Raw genomic sequence first — 20,124 nt, forward strand, 5'->3', positions numbered from 1 at the left:
CAGTCAGTGCCACCTTTGTTTTCTTTCTCTATCGTCCTAGTGGATGCTGGGGTTCCTGAAAGGACCATGGGGAATAGCGGCTCCGCAGGAGACAGGGCACAAAAAGTAAAGCTTTAGGATCAGGTGGTGTGCACTGGCTCCTCCCCCTATGACCCTCCTCCAAGCCTCAGTTAGATTTTTCTGCCCGGCCGAGAAGGGTGCAATCTAGGTGGCTCTCCTAAAGAGCTGCTTAGAAAAGTTTAGCTTAGGTTTTTTATTTTACAGTGAGTCCTGCTGGCAACAGGATCACTGCAACGAGGGACTTAGGGGAGAAGAAGTGAACTCACCTGCGTGCAGGATGGATTGGCTTCTTGGCTACTGGACATTAGCTCCAGAGGGACGATCACAGGTACAGCCTGGATGGTCACCGGAGCCTCGCCGCCGGCCCCCTTGCAGATGCTGAAACGAGAAGAGGTCCAGAATCGGCGGCAGAAGACTCCTCAGTCTTCTTAAGGTAGCGCACAGCACTGCAGCTGTGCGCCATTTTCCTCTCAGCACACTTCACACGGCAGTCACTGAGGGTGCAGGGCGCTGGGAGGGGGGCGCCCTGGGAGGCAAATGAAAACCTTTTTTGGCTAAAAATACCTCACATATAGCCTCCGGGGGCTATATGGAGATATTTAACCCCTGCCAGAATCCGTTACGAGCGGGAGACTAGGCCGCCGAAAAAGGGGCGGGGCCTATCTCCTCAGCACACAGCGCCATTTTCCCTTACAGAAAGGCTGGAGGGAAGGCTCCCAGGCTCTCCCCTGCACTGCACTACAGAAACAGGGTTAAAACAGAGAGGGGGGGCACTAATTTGGCGTTAGAAATATATAAAAAAGATGCTATAAGGGAAAACACTTATATAAGGTTGTCCCTATATAATTATAGCGTTTTTGGTGTGTGCTGGCAAACTCTCCCTCTGTCTCTCCAAAGGGCTAGTAGGTCCTGTCCTCTATCAGAGCATTCCCTGTGTGTGTGCTGTGTGTCGGTACGTGTGTGTCGACATGTATGAGGACGATGTTGGTGAGGAGGCGGAGCAATTGCCTGTAATGGTGATGTCACTCTCTAGGGAGTCGACACCGGAATGGATGGCTTATTTAGGGAATTACGTGATAATGTCAACACGCGCCAAGGTCGGTTGACGACATGAGACGGCCGACAAACGATTAGTACCGGTCCAGACGTCTCAAAAACACCGTCAGGGGTTTTAAAACGCCCGTTTACTTTAGTCGGTCGACACAGACACAGACAGGGACACTGAATCCAGTGTCGACGGTGAATAAACAAACGTATTCCTTATTAGGGCCACACGTTAAGGGCAATGAAGGAGGTGTTACATATTTCTGATACTACAAGTACCACAAAAGAGGGTATTATGTGGGATGTGAAAAAACTACCGTAGTTTTTCCTGAATCAGATAAATTAAATGAAGTGTGTGATGATGCGTGGGTTCCCCCCGATAGAAAATATGGGCGGTATACCCTTTCCCGCCAGAAGTTAGGGCGCGTTGGGAAACACCCCTTAGGGTGGATAAGGCGCTCACACGCTTATCAGAACAAGTGGCGGTACCGTCTATAGATAGGGCCGTCCTCAAGGAGCCAGCTGACAGGAGGCTGGAAAAATATCATAAAAAGTATATACACACATACTGGTGTTATACTGCGACCAGCGATCGCCTCAGCCTGGATGTGCAGAGCTGGGGTGGCTTGGTCGGATTCCCTGACTAAAAATATTGATACCCTTGACAGGGACAGTATTTTATTGACTATAGAGCATTTAAAGGATGTATTTCTATATATGCGAGATGCACAGAGGGATATTTGCACTCTGGCATCAAGAGTAAGTGCGATGTCCATATCTGCCAGAAGATGTTTATGGACACGACAGTGGTCAGGTGATGCAGATTCCAAACGGCACAAAGGTGTATTGCCGTATAAAGGAAGAGGAGTTATTTGGGGTCGGTCCATCGGACCTGGTGGCCACGGCAACTGCTGGAAAATCCACCGTTTTTACCCTAAGTCACATCTCTGCAGAAAAAGACACCGTCTTTTCAGCTTCAGTCCTTTCGTCCCTATAAGAATCATATCTGCCCAGGGATAGAGGAAAGGGAAGAAGACTGCAGCAGGCAGCCCATCCCCAGGAACAGAAGCGTTCCACCGCTTCTGACAAGCTCTCAGCATGACGCTGAGACCGTACAGGACCCCTGGATCCTACAAGTAGTATCCCAGGGGTACAGTTTGGAATGTCGAGACGTTTCCCCTGCGCAGGCTCCTGAAGGCTGCTTTACCAAGGTCTCCCTCCCACAAGGAGGCAGTATGGGAAAAAATTCACGAGCTGTATTCCCAGCAGGTGATAATTAAATTACCCCTCCTACAACAAGAAAAGGGGTATTATTCCACACTATATTGTGGTACTGAAGCCAGAAGGCTAGGTGAGACCTATTCTAAATCTAAAAAAATTTGAACACTTACAAAGGTTCAAATCAAGATGGAGTCACTCAGAGCAGTGATAACGAACCGGGAAGAAGGGGACTATCTGGTGTCCCGAGACATCAGGGATGCTTACCTCCATGTCCCAAATTTGCCCTTATCACTAAGGGTACCTCAGGTTCGTGGTACAGAACTGTCACTATCAGTTTCAGACGCTGCCGTTTGGATTGTCTACGGCACCCCGGGTCTTTACCAAGGTAATGGCCGAAATGATGGTTCTTCTTCTTCGAAGAAAAGGCGTCTTAATTATCCCTTACTTGGACGATCTCCTGATAAGGGCAAAGTCCAGGGAACAGTTGGAGGTCGGAGTAGCACTATCTCGGATACTGTTACAACAGCAGGGGTGGATTCTAAAGATTCCAAAATCGCAGCTGATCCCGACAACAAGTCTCCTGTGCTTAGGGATGATTCTGGACACAGTCCAGAAAAAGGTGTTTCTCCCGGAAGAGAAAGCCAGGGAGTTATCCGAGCTAGTCAGGAACCTCCTAAAATCAGTGCATCATTGCACAAGGGCCATGGTAAAAAAATGGTGACTTCCTTCGAAGCAATTCCAGTCGGCAGATTTCATGCAAGAACTTTTCAGTGGGATCTGCTGGACAAATGGTCCGGATCGCATCTTCAGATGCATCAGCGGATAACCCTATATCCAAGGACAAGGGTGTCTCTCCTGTGGTGGTTACAGAGTGCTCATCTTCTAGAGGGCCGCAGATTCGGCATTCAGTTTTGGATGTTGGTGACCACGGAGGCCAGCCCGAGAGGCTGGGGAGCAGTCACACAAGGAAAAAATTTCCAGGGAGTGTCATCAAGTCTGGAGATTTTTCTCCACATAAATATAGCTAAGGGTAAATTTATAATGCTCTAAGCTTAGCAAGACCTCTGCTTCAAGGTCAGCCGGTATTGATCCAGTGGGATAAAACATCACGGCAGTCGCCCACGTAAATAGACAGGGCGGCACAAGAAGCAGGAGGGCAGTGGCAAAAACTGCAAGGACTTTTCGCTGGGCGGAAAATCATGTGATAGCACTGTCAGCAGTGTTTCATTCCGGGAATGGAAACTGGGAAGCAGACTTCCTCAGTAGGCACGACCTCCACCCGGCAGAGTGGGAACTTCATGGGGAAGTTTTCCACATAATTGTAAACCGTTGGGAATTACCAAAGGTGGACATGATGGCATCCCGTCTGAACAAAAAACGGGACAGGTATTGCGCCAGGTTAAGAGACCCTCAGGCAATAGCTGTGGACGTTCTGGTAACACCGTGGGTGTACCAGTCGGTGTATGTGTTCCATCCTCTGCTTTTCATACCTAAGGTACTGAGAATTAGAAGACGTAGAGGAGTAAGAACTGTACTCATGGCTCCGGATTGGCCAAGAAGGACTTGGTACCCGGAACTTCAAGAGATGCTCACAGAGGACTTATGGCCTCTGCCGCTAAGAAGGGACTTGTTTCAGCAAGTACCATGTCTGTTCCAAGACTTACCGCAGCTGCGTTTGACGGCATGGCGGTGGAACGCCGGATCCTAAGGGAAAAGGCATTCAGGAAGAGGTCATTCCTACCCTGGTCAAAGCCAGAAAGGAGGTGACCGCACAACATTATCACCACATGTGGCGAAAATATGTTGCGTGGTGTGAGGCCAGGAAGGCCCCACGAAGAAATTTCAACTCGGTCGATTCCTGCATTTCTTGCAAACAGGAGTGTCTATGGGCCTCAAATTGGGGTCCATTAAGGTTCAAATTTCGGCCCTGTCGATTTTTCTTCCAGAAAGAATTGGCTTCAGTTCCTGAAGTCCAGAAGTTTGTCAAGGGAGTATTGCATATACAACCCCCTTTTGTGCCTCCAGTGGCACTGTGGGATCTCAACGTAGTTCTGGGATTCCTCAAAACACATTGGTTTAAAACCAGTCAAATCTGTGGATTTGAAGCATCTCACATGAAAAGTGAACATGCTCTTGGACCTGGCCTGGACCAGGCGAGTGTCAAATTGGTGGTTTTTTTCTCAAAAAAGCCCATATCTGTTTGTCCATTCGGACAGGGCAGAGCTGCGGACTCGTCCCCAGTTCTCTCCCTAAGGTGGTGTCAGTGTTTCACCTGAACCAGTTTATTGTGGTGTCTTGCGCCTACTAGGGACTTGGAGGACTCCAAGTTGCTAGATGTGGTCAGGGCCCTGAAAATATAGGTTCCAGGACGGCTGGAGTCAGGAAAACTGACTTGCTGTTATCCTGTATGCACCCAACAAACTGGGTGCTCTTGCTTTTAAGCAGACTTTTGCTAGTTGGATGTGTAATACAATTCAGCTTGCACATTCTGTGGCAGGCCTGCCACAGCCAAAATATGTAAATGCCCATTCCACAAGGAAGGTGGGCTCATCTTGGGCGGCTGCCCGAGGGGTCTCGGCTTTACAACTTTGCCGAGCGGCTATTTAGTCAGGGGCAAACACGTTTGTAAAATCCTACAAATTTGATACCCTGGCTAAGGAGGACCTGGAGTTCTCTCATTCGGTGCTGCAGAGTCATCCGCACTCTCCCGCCCGTTTGGGAGCTTTGGTATAATCCCCATGGTCCTTTCAGGAACCCCAGCATCCACTAGGACGATAGAGAAAATAAGAATTTACTTACCGATAATTCTATTTCTCGGAGTCCGTAGTGGATGCTGGGCGCCCATCCCAAGTGCGGATTATCTGCATTACTTGTACATAGTTACAAAAATCGGGTTATTATTGTTGTGAGCCATCTTTTCAGAGGCTCCGCTGTTATCATACTGTTAACTGGGTTCAGATCACAGGTTGTACAGTGTGATTGGTGTGGCTGGTATGAGTCTTACCCGGGATTCATAAATCCTTCCTTATTGTGTACGCTCGTCCGGGCACAGTACCTAACTGAGGCTTGGAGGAGGGTCATAGGGGGAGGAGCCAGTGCACACCACCTGATCCTAAAGCTTTACTTTTTGTGCCCTGTCTCCTGCGGAGCCGCTATTCCCCATGGTCCTTTCAGGAACTCCAGCATCCACTACGGACTCCGAGAAATAGAATTATCGGTAAGTAAATTCTTATTATCTCAGTCGTGCTCAAAACATTTAGACTTTCAGATACCGGGTTTTTGGGTGTGGGAGACACCACCTGTGATGTACTTGTTGCTGGATGTGATGACCTAATATTGTCAATCTCTCTCTCTCTCTCGCGTATACACCTTCCCACTTAACGTGTGTTTTCTTGTTTGTGTCTCTTTACAGCGGACATGGGGTTCGCTCGATTATTTAATTCACCTTTAAAGCCTTTAGCCGATTTAGATCCTGTAGTTGTTACATTCTGGTATCGAGCTCCAGAGCTGCTCCTGGGGGCCAGGCACTATACCAAAGCTATTGGTAAGTAGGGACTGGGCTAGTAACAGTATGGTGAGTCCATATTCATTGGTCTGTGTGTCAAGCTCCTCTGAAAACATTCAGGGGGGAAAGTATGTTTTGACTTTACAGTGTTCATTTAGGAATTCCTAGAAGAATAAATCATGATCAATAAAGGTGCAATTCCCTGTTAGCCATCCAATTCCTCGCCATTGATAGGCTGCTTTCTCCTAAATGTTATCTCCGTACAGATGATGGATGCCCTACAGTGTAGCTTAATTACAGTGTCCCAAATCCATCTGACTTTATTAGGTTGTACATGCTATCCTGAAGTTTTTGCTACACACATTGCTCCCTGGACGACTTATCCATGTATTTATTCAGTATTACAGAAGGGTTTTATTCTATTGCTCTGGAACATAATACAGGTTGGCTGTGCTTTTTAGCATTCAGTATGTTGTTTAGTGTTCAGAGAGCAGCATTCTGTCAGGTCAAATAAATAACACTCCTGATGCTATAAATACATGGCTGGAAGCAGAGAGACGGCAGAAATATAATTATGTTTTCATTATGTAAAGGGTGCAGGACTGCAAAACCTCCGCAAAGATTTTGGCTCTGCGGGCATAATTATACAGTTATTTTGTAACACATTGGGTCATGAGTCTAATTTAAAGCTATGTGAACACATTGAAATCCTAACTCCTTCCTAGTAAGCTCACTAGAGGCTGGTCCGTGCAGCTGTATTATATGGGGAGCTGTCGTTTCTCTGACATCTGTGGAATGACCAATCACAATAAAGCAGGCTAGGTAGAAGGGACCATATTTTTCTAGGTGGTATTGGAGTTTTATGTCAACATGCATTGTCCCTGTATCTGCAGTTTACACGATCTGTAAATTCCCAGTGACATCCTGAAAATAATGCATTATAGAGGCTTATATAGCGCAGCATATTCTGTTGCGCTTTACAATTTGAATCAGTGGTACTACAAAAATAAGTAGTAACAGACAGACCGAGGTAAGAAGGCCCTGCTCACATGCTTGCAATATATAGTGAAATAGGCATTGATACACAAGGATAGGTGCTACCTAAACATAGAAACATAGAATTTGACGGCAGATAAGAACCACTTGGCCCATCTAGTCTGCCCATCTTTTTTTATCCTTTAGGTAATCGCAACCCTTTTTGAACCTTAATTCTTTGTAAGGATATTCATATGCCTATACCAAGCATGTTTAAATTGCTCTACAGTCTTAGCCTCTACCACCTCTGATGGGAGGCTATTCCACTTATCTACTACCCTTTCTGTGAAATAATTTTTCCTTAAATTTCCCCTGAACCTGCCTCCCTCCAGTTTCAGTGTATGTCCTCGAGTTCTAATACTTCTCTTCCTTTGAAGAATGTTTCCCTCCTGAACTTTGTTAAAACCTTTGGTATATTTGAAAGTTTCTATCATGTCTCCCTTTTCCCTTCTCTCCTCCATACTATACATGTTAAGATCTTTTCTCTATCGTCCTAGTGGATGCTGGGGTTCCTGAAAGGACCATGGGGAATAGCGGCTCCGCAGGAGACAGGGCACAAAAAGTAAAGCTTTTCCAGATCAGGTGGTGTGCACTGGCTCCTCCCCCTATGACCCTCCTCCAGACTCCAGTTAGATTTTTGTGCCCGGCCGAGAAGGGTGCAATCTAGGTGGCTCTCCTAAAGAGCTGCTTAGAAAAAGTTTAGCTAGGTTTTTTATTTTACAGTGATTCCTGCTGGCAACAGGATCACTGCAGCGAGGGACTGAGGGGAGAAGGAGTCAACTCACCTGCGTGCAGGATGGATTGGCTTCTTGGCTACTGGACATCAAGCTCCAGAGGGACGATCACAGGTACAGCCTGGATGGTCACCGGAGCCGCGCCGCCGGCCCCCTTGCAGATGCTGAAGTCAGAAGAGGTCCAGAATCGGCGGCTGAAGACTCCTGCAGTCTTCTAAAGGTAGCGCACAGCACTGCAGCTGTGCGCCATTTTCCTCTCAGCACACTTCACACGCGGTCACTGAGGGTGCAGGGCGCTGGGGGGGGGCGCCCTGGGAGGCAAATGTAACCTATATAAAGGCTAAAAATACCTCACATATAGCCCCTAGAGGCTATATGGAGATATTTAACCCCTGCCTGATTTCTCTAAATAGCGGGAGACGAGCCCGCCAGAAAAGGGGCGGGGCCTATCTCCTCAGCACACGGCGCCATTTCCTCTCACAGCTCCGCTGGTCAGGACGGCTCCCAAGTCTCTCCCCTGCACTGCACTACAGAAACAGGGTAAAACAGAGAGGGGGGGGCAAATTTATGGCGATATTTTGATATAACAAAGCAGCTATAAGGGAGCACTTATTATAAGGCTATCCCTGATATATATATAGCGCTTTTGGTGTGTGCTGGCAAACTCTCCCTCTGTCTCCCCAAAGGGCTAGTGGGTCCTGTCTTCGTTAGGAGCATTCCCTGTGTGTCTGCTGTGTGTCGGTACGTGTGTGTCGACATGTATGAGGACGATATTGGTGTGGAGGCGGAGCAATTGCCAAATATGAGGATGTCACCCCCTAGGGAGTCGACACCAGAATGGATGCCTTTATTTATGGAACTACGGGATAGTGTCAACACGCTAAAGCAGTCGTTTGACGACATGAGGCGGCCGGACAATCAATTAGTGCCTGTCCAGGCGACTCAAACACCGTCAGGGGCTGTGAAACGCCCTTTGCCTCAGTCGGTCGACACAGACCCAGACACAGGCACTGACTCCAGTGGTGACGGTGACGAATCAACCGTATTTTCCAGTAGGGCCACACGTTATATGATTTTGGCAATGAAGGAGGCGTTACATTTAGCTGATACTACAGGTACCACTAAACAGGGTATTATGTGGGGTGTGAAAAAACTACCTATAGTTTTTCCTGAATCAGAAGAATTAAATGACGTGTGTAATGAAGCGTGGGTTGCCCCTGATAAAAAGCTGATAATTTCAAAGAAATTATTGGCATTATACCCTTTCCCGCCAGAGGTTAGGGAGCGCTGGGAAACACCTCCTAGGGTGGACAAGGCGCTAACACGCTTATCTAAACAAGTGGCGTTACCCTCTCCTGAGACGGCCGCACTTAAAGATCCATCAGATAGGAGGATGGAAAATATCCAAAAAAGTATATACACACATGCAGGTGTTATACTACGACCAGCTGTAGCGACTGCCTGGATGTGCAGTGCTGGGGTAGTTTGGTCAGAGTCCCTGATTGAAAATATTGATACCCTGGACAGGGACAATATTTTACTGTCGTTAGAACAAATAAAGGATGCATTTCTTTATATGCGTGATGCACAGAGGGATATCTGCACACTGGCATCACGGGTAAGTGCTATGTCCATTTCGGCCAGAAGAGCTTTATGGACGCGACAGTGGACAGGCGATGCGGATTCAAAACGGCATATGGAAGTTTTGCCGTATAAAGGGGAGGAGTTATTTGGAGTCGGTCTATCAGATTTGGTGGCCACGGCTACAGCCGGGAAATCCACCTTTCTACCTCAAGTCACTCCCCAACATAAAAAGGCACCGACTTTTCAACCGCAGCCCTTTCGTTCCTTTAAAAATAAGAGAGCAAAGGGCTATTCATATCTGCCACGAGGCAGAGGTCGAGGGAAGAGACAGCAACACGCAGCTCCTTCCCAGGAACAGAAGCCCTCCCCGGCTTCTACAAAAGCCTCAGCATGACGCTGGGGCTTCTCAAGCGGACTCGGGGACGGTGGGCGGTCGTCTCAAAAATTACAGCGCGCAGTGGGCTCACTCGCAGGTAGATCCCTGGATCCTGCAGATAATATCTCAAGGGTACAGGTTGGAATTAGAGACAGATCCACCTCGCCGTTTCCTGAAGTCTGCTTAACCAACGTCCCCCTCCGAAAGGGAGACGGTTTTGGAAGCCATTCACAAGCTGTACTCTCAGCAGGTGATAGTCAAGGTACCTCTTCTACAACAAGGGAAGGGGTATTATTCCACTCTTTTTGTGGTACCGAAGCCGGATGGCTCGGTAAGGCCTATTCTAAATCTGAAGTCCTTGAACCTGTACATAAAGAAGTTCAAGTTCAAGATGGAGTCACTCAGAGCAGTGATAGCGAACCTGGAAGAGGGGGACTTTATGGTATCCTTGGACATCAAGGATGCGTATCTCCACGTTCCAATTTACCCCTCACACCAGGGGTACCTCAGGTTCGTTGTACAAAACTGTCACTATCAGTTTCAGACGCTGCCGTTCGGATTGTCCACGGCACCTCGGATCTTTACAAAGGTAATGGCCGAGATGATGATTCTTCTTCGAAGAAAAGGCATATTAATTATCCCATACTTGGACGATCTCCTAATAAGGGCAAGGTCCAGAGAACAGCTAGAGATGGGATTAGCACTGTCTCAAGAAGTGCTAAAACAGCACGGGTGGATTCTGAATATTCCAAAATCCCAGTTAATGCCGACAACTCGGCTGCTGTTCCTAGGGATGATTCTGGACACGGTTCAGAAAAAGGTTTTTCTCCCGGAGGAAAAAGCCAAGGAGTTATCCGAGCTTGTCAGGAACCTCCTAAAACCAGGAAAGGTGTCTGTACATCAATGCACAAGAGTCCTTGGAAAAATGGTGGCTTCTTACGAAGCAATTCCATTCGGCAGATTCCACGCAAGAATTTTCCAAAGGGATCTGTTGGACAAATGGTCAGGGTCGCATCTTCAGATGCACCTACGGATAACCCTGTCTCCAAGGACAAGGGTGTCTCTTCTGTGGTGGTTGCAGAGTCCTCATCTATTGGAGGGCTGCAGATTCGGCATACAGGATTGGATCCTGGTGACCACGGATGCCAGCCTGAGAGGCTGGGGAGCAGTCACACAAGGAAAAAACTTCCAGGGAGTATGGACGAGTCTGGAAACGTCTCTTCACATAAACATTCTGGAACTAAGAGCAATATACAATGCTCTAAGCCAGGCAGAACCTCTGCTTCAGGGAAAACCGGTGTTGATCCAGTCGGACAACATCACGGCAGTCGCCCATGTGAACAGACAGGGCGGCACAAGAAGCAGGAGTGCAATGGCAGAAGCTGCAAGGATTCTTCGCTGGGCAGAGAATCATGTGATAGCACTGTCAGCAGTGTTCATCCCGGGAGTGGACAACTGGGAAGCAGACTTCCTCAGCAGACACGATCTTCACCCGGGAGAGTGGGGACTTCATCCAGAAGTCTTCCACATGATGGTAACCCGTTGGGAAAGACCAATGGTGGACATGATGGCGTCTCGCCTCAACAAAAAACTGGACAGGTATTGCGCCAGGTCAAGAGATCCGCAGGCAATAGCTGTGGACGCGCTGGTAACGCCTTGGGTGTACCAGTCGGTGTATGTGTTTCCTCCTCTGCCTCTCATACCAAAAGTATTGAGAATTATACGGCAAAGAGGCGTAAGAACGATACTAGTGGTTCCTGATTGGCCAAGAAGGACTTGGTACCCGGAACTTCAAGAGATGATCACGGAGGATCCGTGGCCTCTACCTCTAAGGAGGGACTTGCTTCAGCAGGGTCCCTGTCTGTTTCAAGACTTACCGCGGCTGCGTTTGACGGCATGGCGGTTGAACACCGGATCCTAAAGGGAAAAAGGCATGCCGGAAGAAGTCATTCCTACTTTGATTAAAGCAAGGAAGGAAGTAACCGTGCAACATTATCACCGAATTTGGCGAAAATATGTTGCGTGGTGCGAAGATCGGAGTGCTCCGACGGAGGAATTTCAACTGGGTCGATTCCTACATTTCCTGCAATCAGGATTGTCTATGGGTCTCAAATTGGGATCTATTAAGGTTCAAATTTCGGCCCTGTCGATTTTCTTTCAAAAAGAATTGGCTTCAGTCCCTGAAGTCCAGACCTTTGTTAAGGGAGTGCTGCATATACAGCCTCCTGTGGTGCCTCCAGTGGCACCGTGGGATCTCAATGTGGTTTTGGACTTTCTAAAATCTCATTGGTTTGAACCACTAAAAAAGGTGGATTTGAAATATCTCACTTGGAAAGTGACCATGCTTCTAGCCCTGGCTTCTGCCAGGAAAGTATCAGAATTGGCAGCTTTATCTTACAAAAGCCCATATCTGATTTTCCATTCGGACAGGGCAGAACTGCGGACTCGTCCGCATTTTCTCCCTAAGGTGGTGTCAGCATTTCATCTGAACCAGCCTATTGTAGTGCCTGCGGCTACAAGTGACTTGGAGGACTCCAAGTTACTGGACGTTGTCAGAGCATTAAAAATATATATTGCAAGGACAGCTGGAGTCAGAAAATCTGACTCGTTGTTTATATTGTATGCACCCAACAAGATGGGTGCTCCTGCGTCTAAGCAGACGATTGCTCGTTGGATCTGTAGCACAATCCAACTTGCACATTCTGTGGCAGGCCTGCCACAGCCTAAATCTGTAAAGGCCCACTCCACAAGGAAGGTGGGCTCATCTTGGGCGGCTGCCCGAGGGGTCTCGGCATTACAACTTTGCCGAGCAGCTACGTGGTCAGGGGAGAACACGTTTGTAAAATTTTACAAATTTGATACTCTGGCTAAGGAGGACCTGGAGTTCTCTCATTCGGTGCTGCAGAGTCATCCGCACTCTCCCGCCCGTTTGGGAGCTTTGGTATAATCCCCATGGTCCTTTCAGGAACCCCAGCATCCACTAGGACGATAGAGAAAATAAGATTTTACTTACCGATAAATCTATTTCTCGGAGTCCGTAGTGGATGCTGGGCGCCCATCCCAAGTGCGGATTATCTGCATAAATTGTACATAGTTATTGTTAACTAATTCGGGTTATTGTTGAAGGAAGCCATCTTTCAGAGGCTCCGCTGTTATCATACTGTTAACTGGGTTTAGATCACAGGTTGTACGGTGTGATTGGTGTGGCTGGTATGAGTCTTACCCGGGATTCAAAATCCTCCCTTATTGTGTACGCTCGTCCGGGCACAGTACCTAACTGGAGTCTGGAGGAGGGTCATAGGGGGAGGAGCCAGTGCACACCACCTGATCTGGAAAAGCTTTACTTTTTGTGCCCTGTCTCCTGCGGAGCCGCTATTCCCCATGGTCCTTTCAGGAACCCCAGCATCCACTACGGACTCAGAGAAATAGATTTATCGGTAAGTAAAATCTTATTTTAGCCTTTCCGGGTAAGTTTTGTGATGTAGGCCATGCACCATTTTAGTTGCCCTTCTTTGTACACTCTCTAATGTATTTATATCCTTCTGGAGATATGGGGGTATATGCAATTCACGGCGAATCGCGGCAAATTATCGCCGTTTTTAAATTCGACACAATTCGACAGGTGAATTCCGGCAGGTGGCTGCCGGAATTCACCATATTCAATGAAAAACGGATTCGACAGTCCCGCGGGCGAAAAACGGCCGATTTGCCGGATTTTGCCGCGATTTTAAAAAACGGGAAAAAACGGGAAAAACACGAAAAAAAAATGGCGTGGGGTCCCCCCTCCAAAGCATAACCAGCCTCGGGCTCTTCGAGCTGGTCCTGGTTCCAAAAATGCGGGGGGAAAATTGGACAGGGATCCCCCGTATTTTTAAAACCAGCACCGGGCTCTGCGCCTGGTGCAAAAAATACGGGGGACAAAAAGAGTAGGGGTCCCCCGTATTTTTTACACCAGCATCGGGCTCCACTAGCTGGACAGATAATGCCACAGCCGGGGGTCACTTTTATGCAGTGCCCTGCGGCCGTGGCATTAAATATCCAACTAGTCACCCCTGGCCGGGGTACCCTGGGGGAGTGGGGACCCCTTCAATCAAGGGGTCCCCCCCCCCCCAGCCACCCAAGGGCCAGGGGTGAAGCCCGAGGCTGTCCCCCCCCCATCCAATGGCTGCGGATGGGAGGCTGATAGCCTAGAGTAAAATGACAAGAATATTGTTTTTTCCAGAAGAACTACAAGTCCCAGCAAGCCTCCCCCGCAAGCTGGTACTTGGAGAACCACAAGTACCAGCATGCGGGAGAAAAACGGGCCCGCTGGTGCCTGTAGTACTACTGGGGGAAAAATACCCAAATAAAAACAGGACACAGACACCGTGACAGTAAAACTTTATTACACACTGCCGACACACACATACTTACCTATGTTCACACGCCGACATCGGTCCTCTTCTCCATGTAGAATCCACGGATACCTGAAAAGAAAAGATCAATATACTCACCTCAGCCAGGGTCCAGAGATAAATCCACGTACTTGGCAAAAAAAGAAAACGGACACACGGACCACCGGACTGAAAGGGGTCCCATGCTGACACATGAGACCCCTTACCCCGAATGCCGGCACAGTATTCCAGATGAGGCTGCGCCAATGACCTATACAGTGGCATTATTACTTCTCTTTTCCTGCTACTGATTCCTCTCCCTATGCAACCAAGCATCTGACTTGCCTTTCTCATTGCTTTGTTGCATTGCTTTCCTGCCTTTAAGTCACTTGAAATAGTGACTCCTAAATCCCTTTCCTCCTCAATAGTTTCCATTATAGTACCCTTGATACTATATTTAGCCTTTGGGTTTTTGAGACCCAAGTGCATGATTTTGCATTTTTTAGCATTAAACTGTAGTTGCCACGTTCTTGACCATTTTTCAAGCCTAGCTAGGTCATCAATCATTTGTTTTACCCCTCCCGGTGTGTCTACCCTGTTGCATATCTTTGTATCATCTGCAAAAAGGCATACTTTCCCTTCAATACCATTTGCAATGTCACCAACAAAGATATTAAAGAGAACTGGTCCGAGTACAGATCCCTGGGGTACTCCACTGGTAACATTTCCCTCCATAGATTGCACTCCATTTACTACAACTGTCTGTTTCCTATCCTGCAACCAGGTTCTTATCCATTTAACTATTTTATAATCCACCCCCACACTTTCAAGTTTATTTAGCAGTCTGCGATGTGGGACAGTGTCAAATGCCTTACTAAAGTCTAGATATGCTACATCTACAGCTCCCCCTTGATCTATTATTTCTCTTACGTCCTAGAGGATGCTGGGGACTCCGTAAGGACCATGGGGATAGACGGGCTCCGCAGGAGACATGGGCACTTTAAGAAAGACTTTAAGATTTGGGTGTGCTCTGGCTCCTCCCTCTATGCCCCTCCTCCAGACCTCAGTTGATTACTGTGCTCAGAGGAGACTGGGTGCTTTTCAGAGGCTCTCCTGAGTTTCTGACAGAAAGTATTTTGTTAGGTTTTTTATTTTCAGGGAGCCTGCTGGCAACAGACTCCCTGCATCGTGGGACTGAGGGGAGAGAAGCAGACATACTTCTGTGAGTTGAAAGGCTCTGCTTCTTAGGCTACTGGACACCATTAGCTCCAGAGGGATCGGTACGCAGGTCTCATCCTCGCCGTCCGTCCCGGAGCCGCGCCGTAGTCCTCCTCACAGAGCCTGAAGGTAGAAGCCACGTGAGTATGAGAAGTTAGAAGACATCAGAGGCGGCAGAAGACTTCACTGTTCTTCACTGAGGTAACGCACAGCACTGCAGCTGTGCGCCATTGCTCCCATTCACCTCACATACTGTGTCACTGTAAGGGTGCAGGGCGCGGGGGGCGCCCTGGGCAGCAAATAAACCTCTCCTGGCAAAAGATGGGTATATGCAGCCGGCCACTGTATATACCTACGAGCCCCCACCAAAGTTTTGTATTTTAGAGCGGGACAGAAGCCCGCCGCCGAGGGGGCGGGGCTTCTCCCTCAGCACTCACCAGCGCCATTTTTTTCTCCACAGCACCGCTGAGAGGAAGCTCCCCGGACTCTCCCCTGCTTAGATCACGGTGACAAGAGGGTTTTAAAGTAGAGGGGGGGCACATAATTGGCGAATTGAGTATAAAAGCGCTATCTGGGTACACGTAAATATTGTGTTTTTGTCCTGGGTTATTATAGCGCAGGGTGTGTGCTGGCATACTCTCTCTCTGTCTCTCCTAAGGGCCTTGTGGGGGAACTGTCCTCAGATAAGAGGGTTCCCTGAGTGTGTGGTGTGTCGGTACGTGTGTGTCGACATGTCTGAGGTAGAAGGCTTTTCGAGGGAGGAGGAGGAGCAAATGAATGTGGTGTCGCCTTCGACGGCGCCGACACCTGACTGGATGGATATGTGGAATGTTTTAAGTGCCAATGTAAATTTATTGCACAAAAGATTGGATAAAGCTGAAGCTAGGGAACAGTCAGGGAGTCAACCCATGCCTGTACCTATGTTGCAGGGACCTTCGGGGTCCCAAAAGCGCCCACTATCCCAAATAGTTGACACGGATACCGACACGGATTCTGACTCCAGTGTCGAATATGATGATGCAAAATTACAGCCAATGGTGGCTAAATGTATTCGATATATGATTATTGCAATCAAAGATGTTTTGCATATCACAGAGGAACCCCCTGTCCCAGACACGCGGGTACACATGTATAAGGGAAAGAAAACTGAGATAAATTTTCCCCCCTCACATGAGCTGAACGAGTTATGTGAAAAAGCTTGGGAATCTCCAGACAAGAAACTGCAGATTCCCAAAAGGATTCTTATGGCGTATCCTTTCCCGCCAACGGACAGGTTACAGTGGGAATCATCCCCTAGGGTGGACAAAGCTTTGACACGCTTATCCAAAAAGGTAACGCTGCCTTCCCAAGATACGGCTACCCTGAAGTCCATTTATACACATTCAGGTACCTTACTCAGACCGGCTATTGCGTCATGGGTGTGTAGTGCTGTAGCAGAATGGACAGATACCTTATCAGCGGAAATTGATACCCTGGATAAGGATACCATCCTATTGACCCTAGGACATATAAAAGATGCTGTCTTATATATGAGAGATGCACAAAGAGACATTGGTCTATTGGGTTCGAGAATCAACGATATGTCGATCTCGGCTAGAAGAGTCCTTTGGACCCGACAATGGACAGGTGATGCCGACTCAAAAAGACATATGGAAGTTTTGAGTCGGCATGTTTGGGGAAGGTCTCTCGGACCTGGTCTCCACTGCTACGGCAGGCAAATCTAATTTTTTACCTTATATTCCCTCACAACCTAAAAAAGCACCGCATTATCAAATGCAGTCCTTTCGATCAAATAGAAATAAGAAAGGCCGTGGATCGTCCTTTCTTGCCAGAGGTAAGGGCAGAGGGAAAAAGCTGCACAACACAGCTAGTTCCCAGGAACAGAAGTCCTCCCCGGCCTCTGCAAAATCCACCGCATGACGCTGGGGCTCCACTAATGGAGTCCTCCCCAGTGGGGACACGTCTTCGAATTTTCAGCCACATTTGGGCCCACTCACAGGTGGATCCCTGGGCAATAGAAATTGTTTCCCTAGGTTACAAACTGGAATTCGAAGAGGTGCCTCCACGCTGGTTTTTCAAATCTGCTCTGCCAACGTCTCCTCAAGAACGGGAGATAGTGTTAAATGCAATCGACAAATTGTATCTTCAACAGGTGGTGGTCAAGGTTCCCCCGCTTCAACAGGGCAAGGGATATTACTCAACCCTGTTTGTGGTCCCGAAACCGGACGGTACGGTCAGACCCATTTTAAATTTAAAATCCCTGAACCTATACTTGAAAAGGTTCAAATTCAAGATGGAATCGCTCAGGGCGGTCATCGCCAGCCTGGAAGGGGGAGATTTTATGGTATCTCTGGACATAAAGGATGCATACCTTCATGTTCCCATATATCCACCTCATCAGGCGTACCTGAGATTTGCGGTACAGGATTGTCATTACCAATTTCAGACGTTGCCGTTTGGGCTTTCCACGGCCCCGAGAATTTTCACCAAGGTAATGGCGGAAATGATGGTGCTCCTGCGCAAGCAAGGTGTCACAATTATCCCGTACTTGGATGATCTCCTCATAAAAGCGAGATCAAGAGAACAATTACTGAACAGCGTGTCACTTTCACTGAAGGTGTTACAGCAACACGACTGGATTCTCAATATCCCGAAGTCGCAGCTGGTTCCTACGACTCGTCTGCCCTTCTTGGGCATGATTCTGGATACGGACCAGAAAAGGGTGTATCTGCCGATAGAAAAGGCTCAAGAACTCGTGACTTTGGTCAGGAACCTATTGAAACCAAAACAGGTGTCAGTGCATCACTGCACGCGAGTCCTGGGAAAGATGGTGGCATCTTACGAGGCCATTCCATTCGGAAGGTTCCATGCACGGACCTTCCAATGGGACCTACTGGACAAATGGTCGGGGTCGCATCTACAAATGCATCGGTTGATCACCCTGTCCCCCAGGGCCAGGGTGTCTCTCCTGTGGTGGCTGCAGAGTGCTCACCTTCTAGAGGGCCGCAGATTCGGCATTCAGGACTGGGTACTGGTGACCACGGACGCGAGCCTCCGAGGTTGGGGTGCAGTCACACAAGGAAGGAACTTCCAGGGTCTTTGGTCAAGTCAGGAGACTTGTTTTCACATCAACATCCTGGAGCTAAGGGCCATATTCAACGCCCTTCGTCAAGCGAAGACTTTGCTTCGCGACTTACCAGTTCTGATCCAGTCCGACAACATCACCGCAGTAGCTCATGTAAACCGCCAGGGCGGCACAAAGAGCAGAGTGGCAATGGCGGAAGCCACAAAGATTCTACGCTGGGCGGAAAACCATGTAAGCGCCCTATCAGCAATGTTCATTCCGGGAGTGGACAACTGGGAAGCAGACTTCCTCAGCAGGCACGACCTGCATCCGGGAGAGTGGGGACTTCATCAGGAAGTCTTCACACAGATTGCAAGCCAGTGGGGCCTGCCCCAGATAGACATGATGGCGTCCCGCCTAAACAAAAAATTGCAAAGTTATTGCGCCAGGTCAAGAGACCCTCAGGCGGTAGCGGTGGACGCACTAGTGACACCGTGGGTGTTCCACTCAGTATATGTTTTTCCTCCTCTTCCTCTCATCCCAAAGGTGTTGAGAATAATAAGAAAAGGAGTTCGGACAATTCTCATTGTTCCAGATTGGCCACGAAGGGCCTGGTACCCGGAATTGCAGGAGATGCTCACAGAAGATCCGTGGCCTCTTCCTCTAAGACAGGACCTGTTGCAACAGGGGCCCTGTCTGTTCCAAGACTTACCGCGGCTGCGTTTGACGGCATGGCGATTGAACGCCGGATCCTAGCGGAAAAGGGCATTCCTGATGATGTCATTCCTACTCTGATAAAGGCTTGGAAGGATGTGACAGCTAAACATTATCACCGTATATGGCGCAAATATGTTGCTTGGTGTGAGGCCAGGAATGCTCCTACGGAAGAATTCCATCTGGGCCGTTTCCTTCACTTTCTACAAACTGGAGTGAATTTGGGCCTAAAATTAGGCTCCATTAAGGTTCAGATTTCGGCATTATCCATTTTCTTTCAAAAAGAATTGGCTTCACTTCCAGAAATACAAACTTTTGTAAAGGGAGTGCTTCATATTCAGCCTCCTTTTGTACCGCCGGTGGCTCCTTGGGACCTTAACGTGGTTTTGAGTTTCCTTAAGTCGCACTGGTTTGAACCACTACAGACAGTAAAGTTAAAATATCTCACTTGGAAGGTGGTCATGTTGTTGGCCTTAGCTTCGGCTAGGCGAGTGTCAGAATTGGCGGCTTTGTCTCACAAAAGCCCCTATCTAGTTTTCCATATGGATAGGGCGGATTTTGCGGACCCGTCCTCAATTCTTGCCTAAAGTGGTGTCATCCTTTCATATGAACCAACCTATTGTGGTGCCGGTGGCTACACGAGACTTGGAGGATTCAGAGTATCTGGATGTAGTCAGGGCTTTGAAAATTTACGTGGCCAGGACGGCCAAAGTCAGGAAAACTTAAGCGCTGTTTATCCTGTATGCAGCCAACAAGGTTGGCGCTCCTGCTTCAAAGCAGACTATTGCTCGCTGGATCTGTACCACGATTCAGCAGGTGCATACGACGGCTAGATTGCCGTTACCTAAATCAGTCAAGGCCCATTCCACTTGGAAAGTGGGCTCTTCTTGGGCCGTTACCCGAGGGATCTCGGCACTACAGCTGTGCCGAGCGGATACTTGGTCAGGGGCAAACACGTTTGCGAAATTCTACAAATTTGATACCCTGGCTGAGGAGGACCTCCTGTTTGCTCAATCGGTGCTGCAGAGTCATCCGCACTCTCCCGCCCGTTTGGGAGCTTTGGTATAATCACCATGGTCCTTACGGAGTCCCCAGCATCCTCTAGGACATAAGAGAAAATAAGATTTTAAACCTACTGGTAAATCTTTTTCTCGTAGTCCGTAGAGGATGCTGGGCGCCCGTCCCAAGTGCGGACT

The 20,124-nt window shown here is 48.4% G+C and overlaps 1 protein-coding gene across 1 annotated transcript in view; it reads left to right on the forward strand.

Annotated features, from left to right (window-relative positions):
* CDK8 (cyclin dependent kinase 8) overlaps positions 1–20,124 on the forward strand; it is a 168,137-nt gene that overhangs the window by 119,309 nt on the left and 28,704 nt on the right. Inside the window, exon 6 of the mRNA XM_063951700.1 lies at positions 5,738–5,869. Within this exon, the coding sequence (XP_063807770.1) occupies positions 5,738–5,869 (132 nt within the window). The remainder of the gene's footprint in view (positions 1–5,737; positions 5,870–20,124) is intronic.

The sequence above is a fragment of the Pseudophryne corroboree genome, chromosome 2 (genome assembly GCF_028390025.1).
Source record: "Pseudophryne corroboree isolate aPseCor3 chromosome 2, aPseCor3.hap2, whole genome shotgun sequence".
NCBI classification, from domain to species: Eukaryota; Metazoa; Chordata; class Amphibia; order Anura; family Myobatrachidae; genus Pseudophryne; species Pseudophryne corroboree.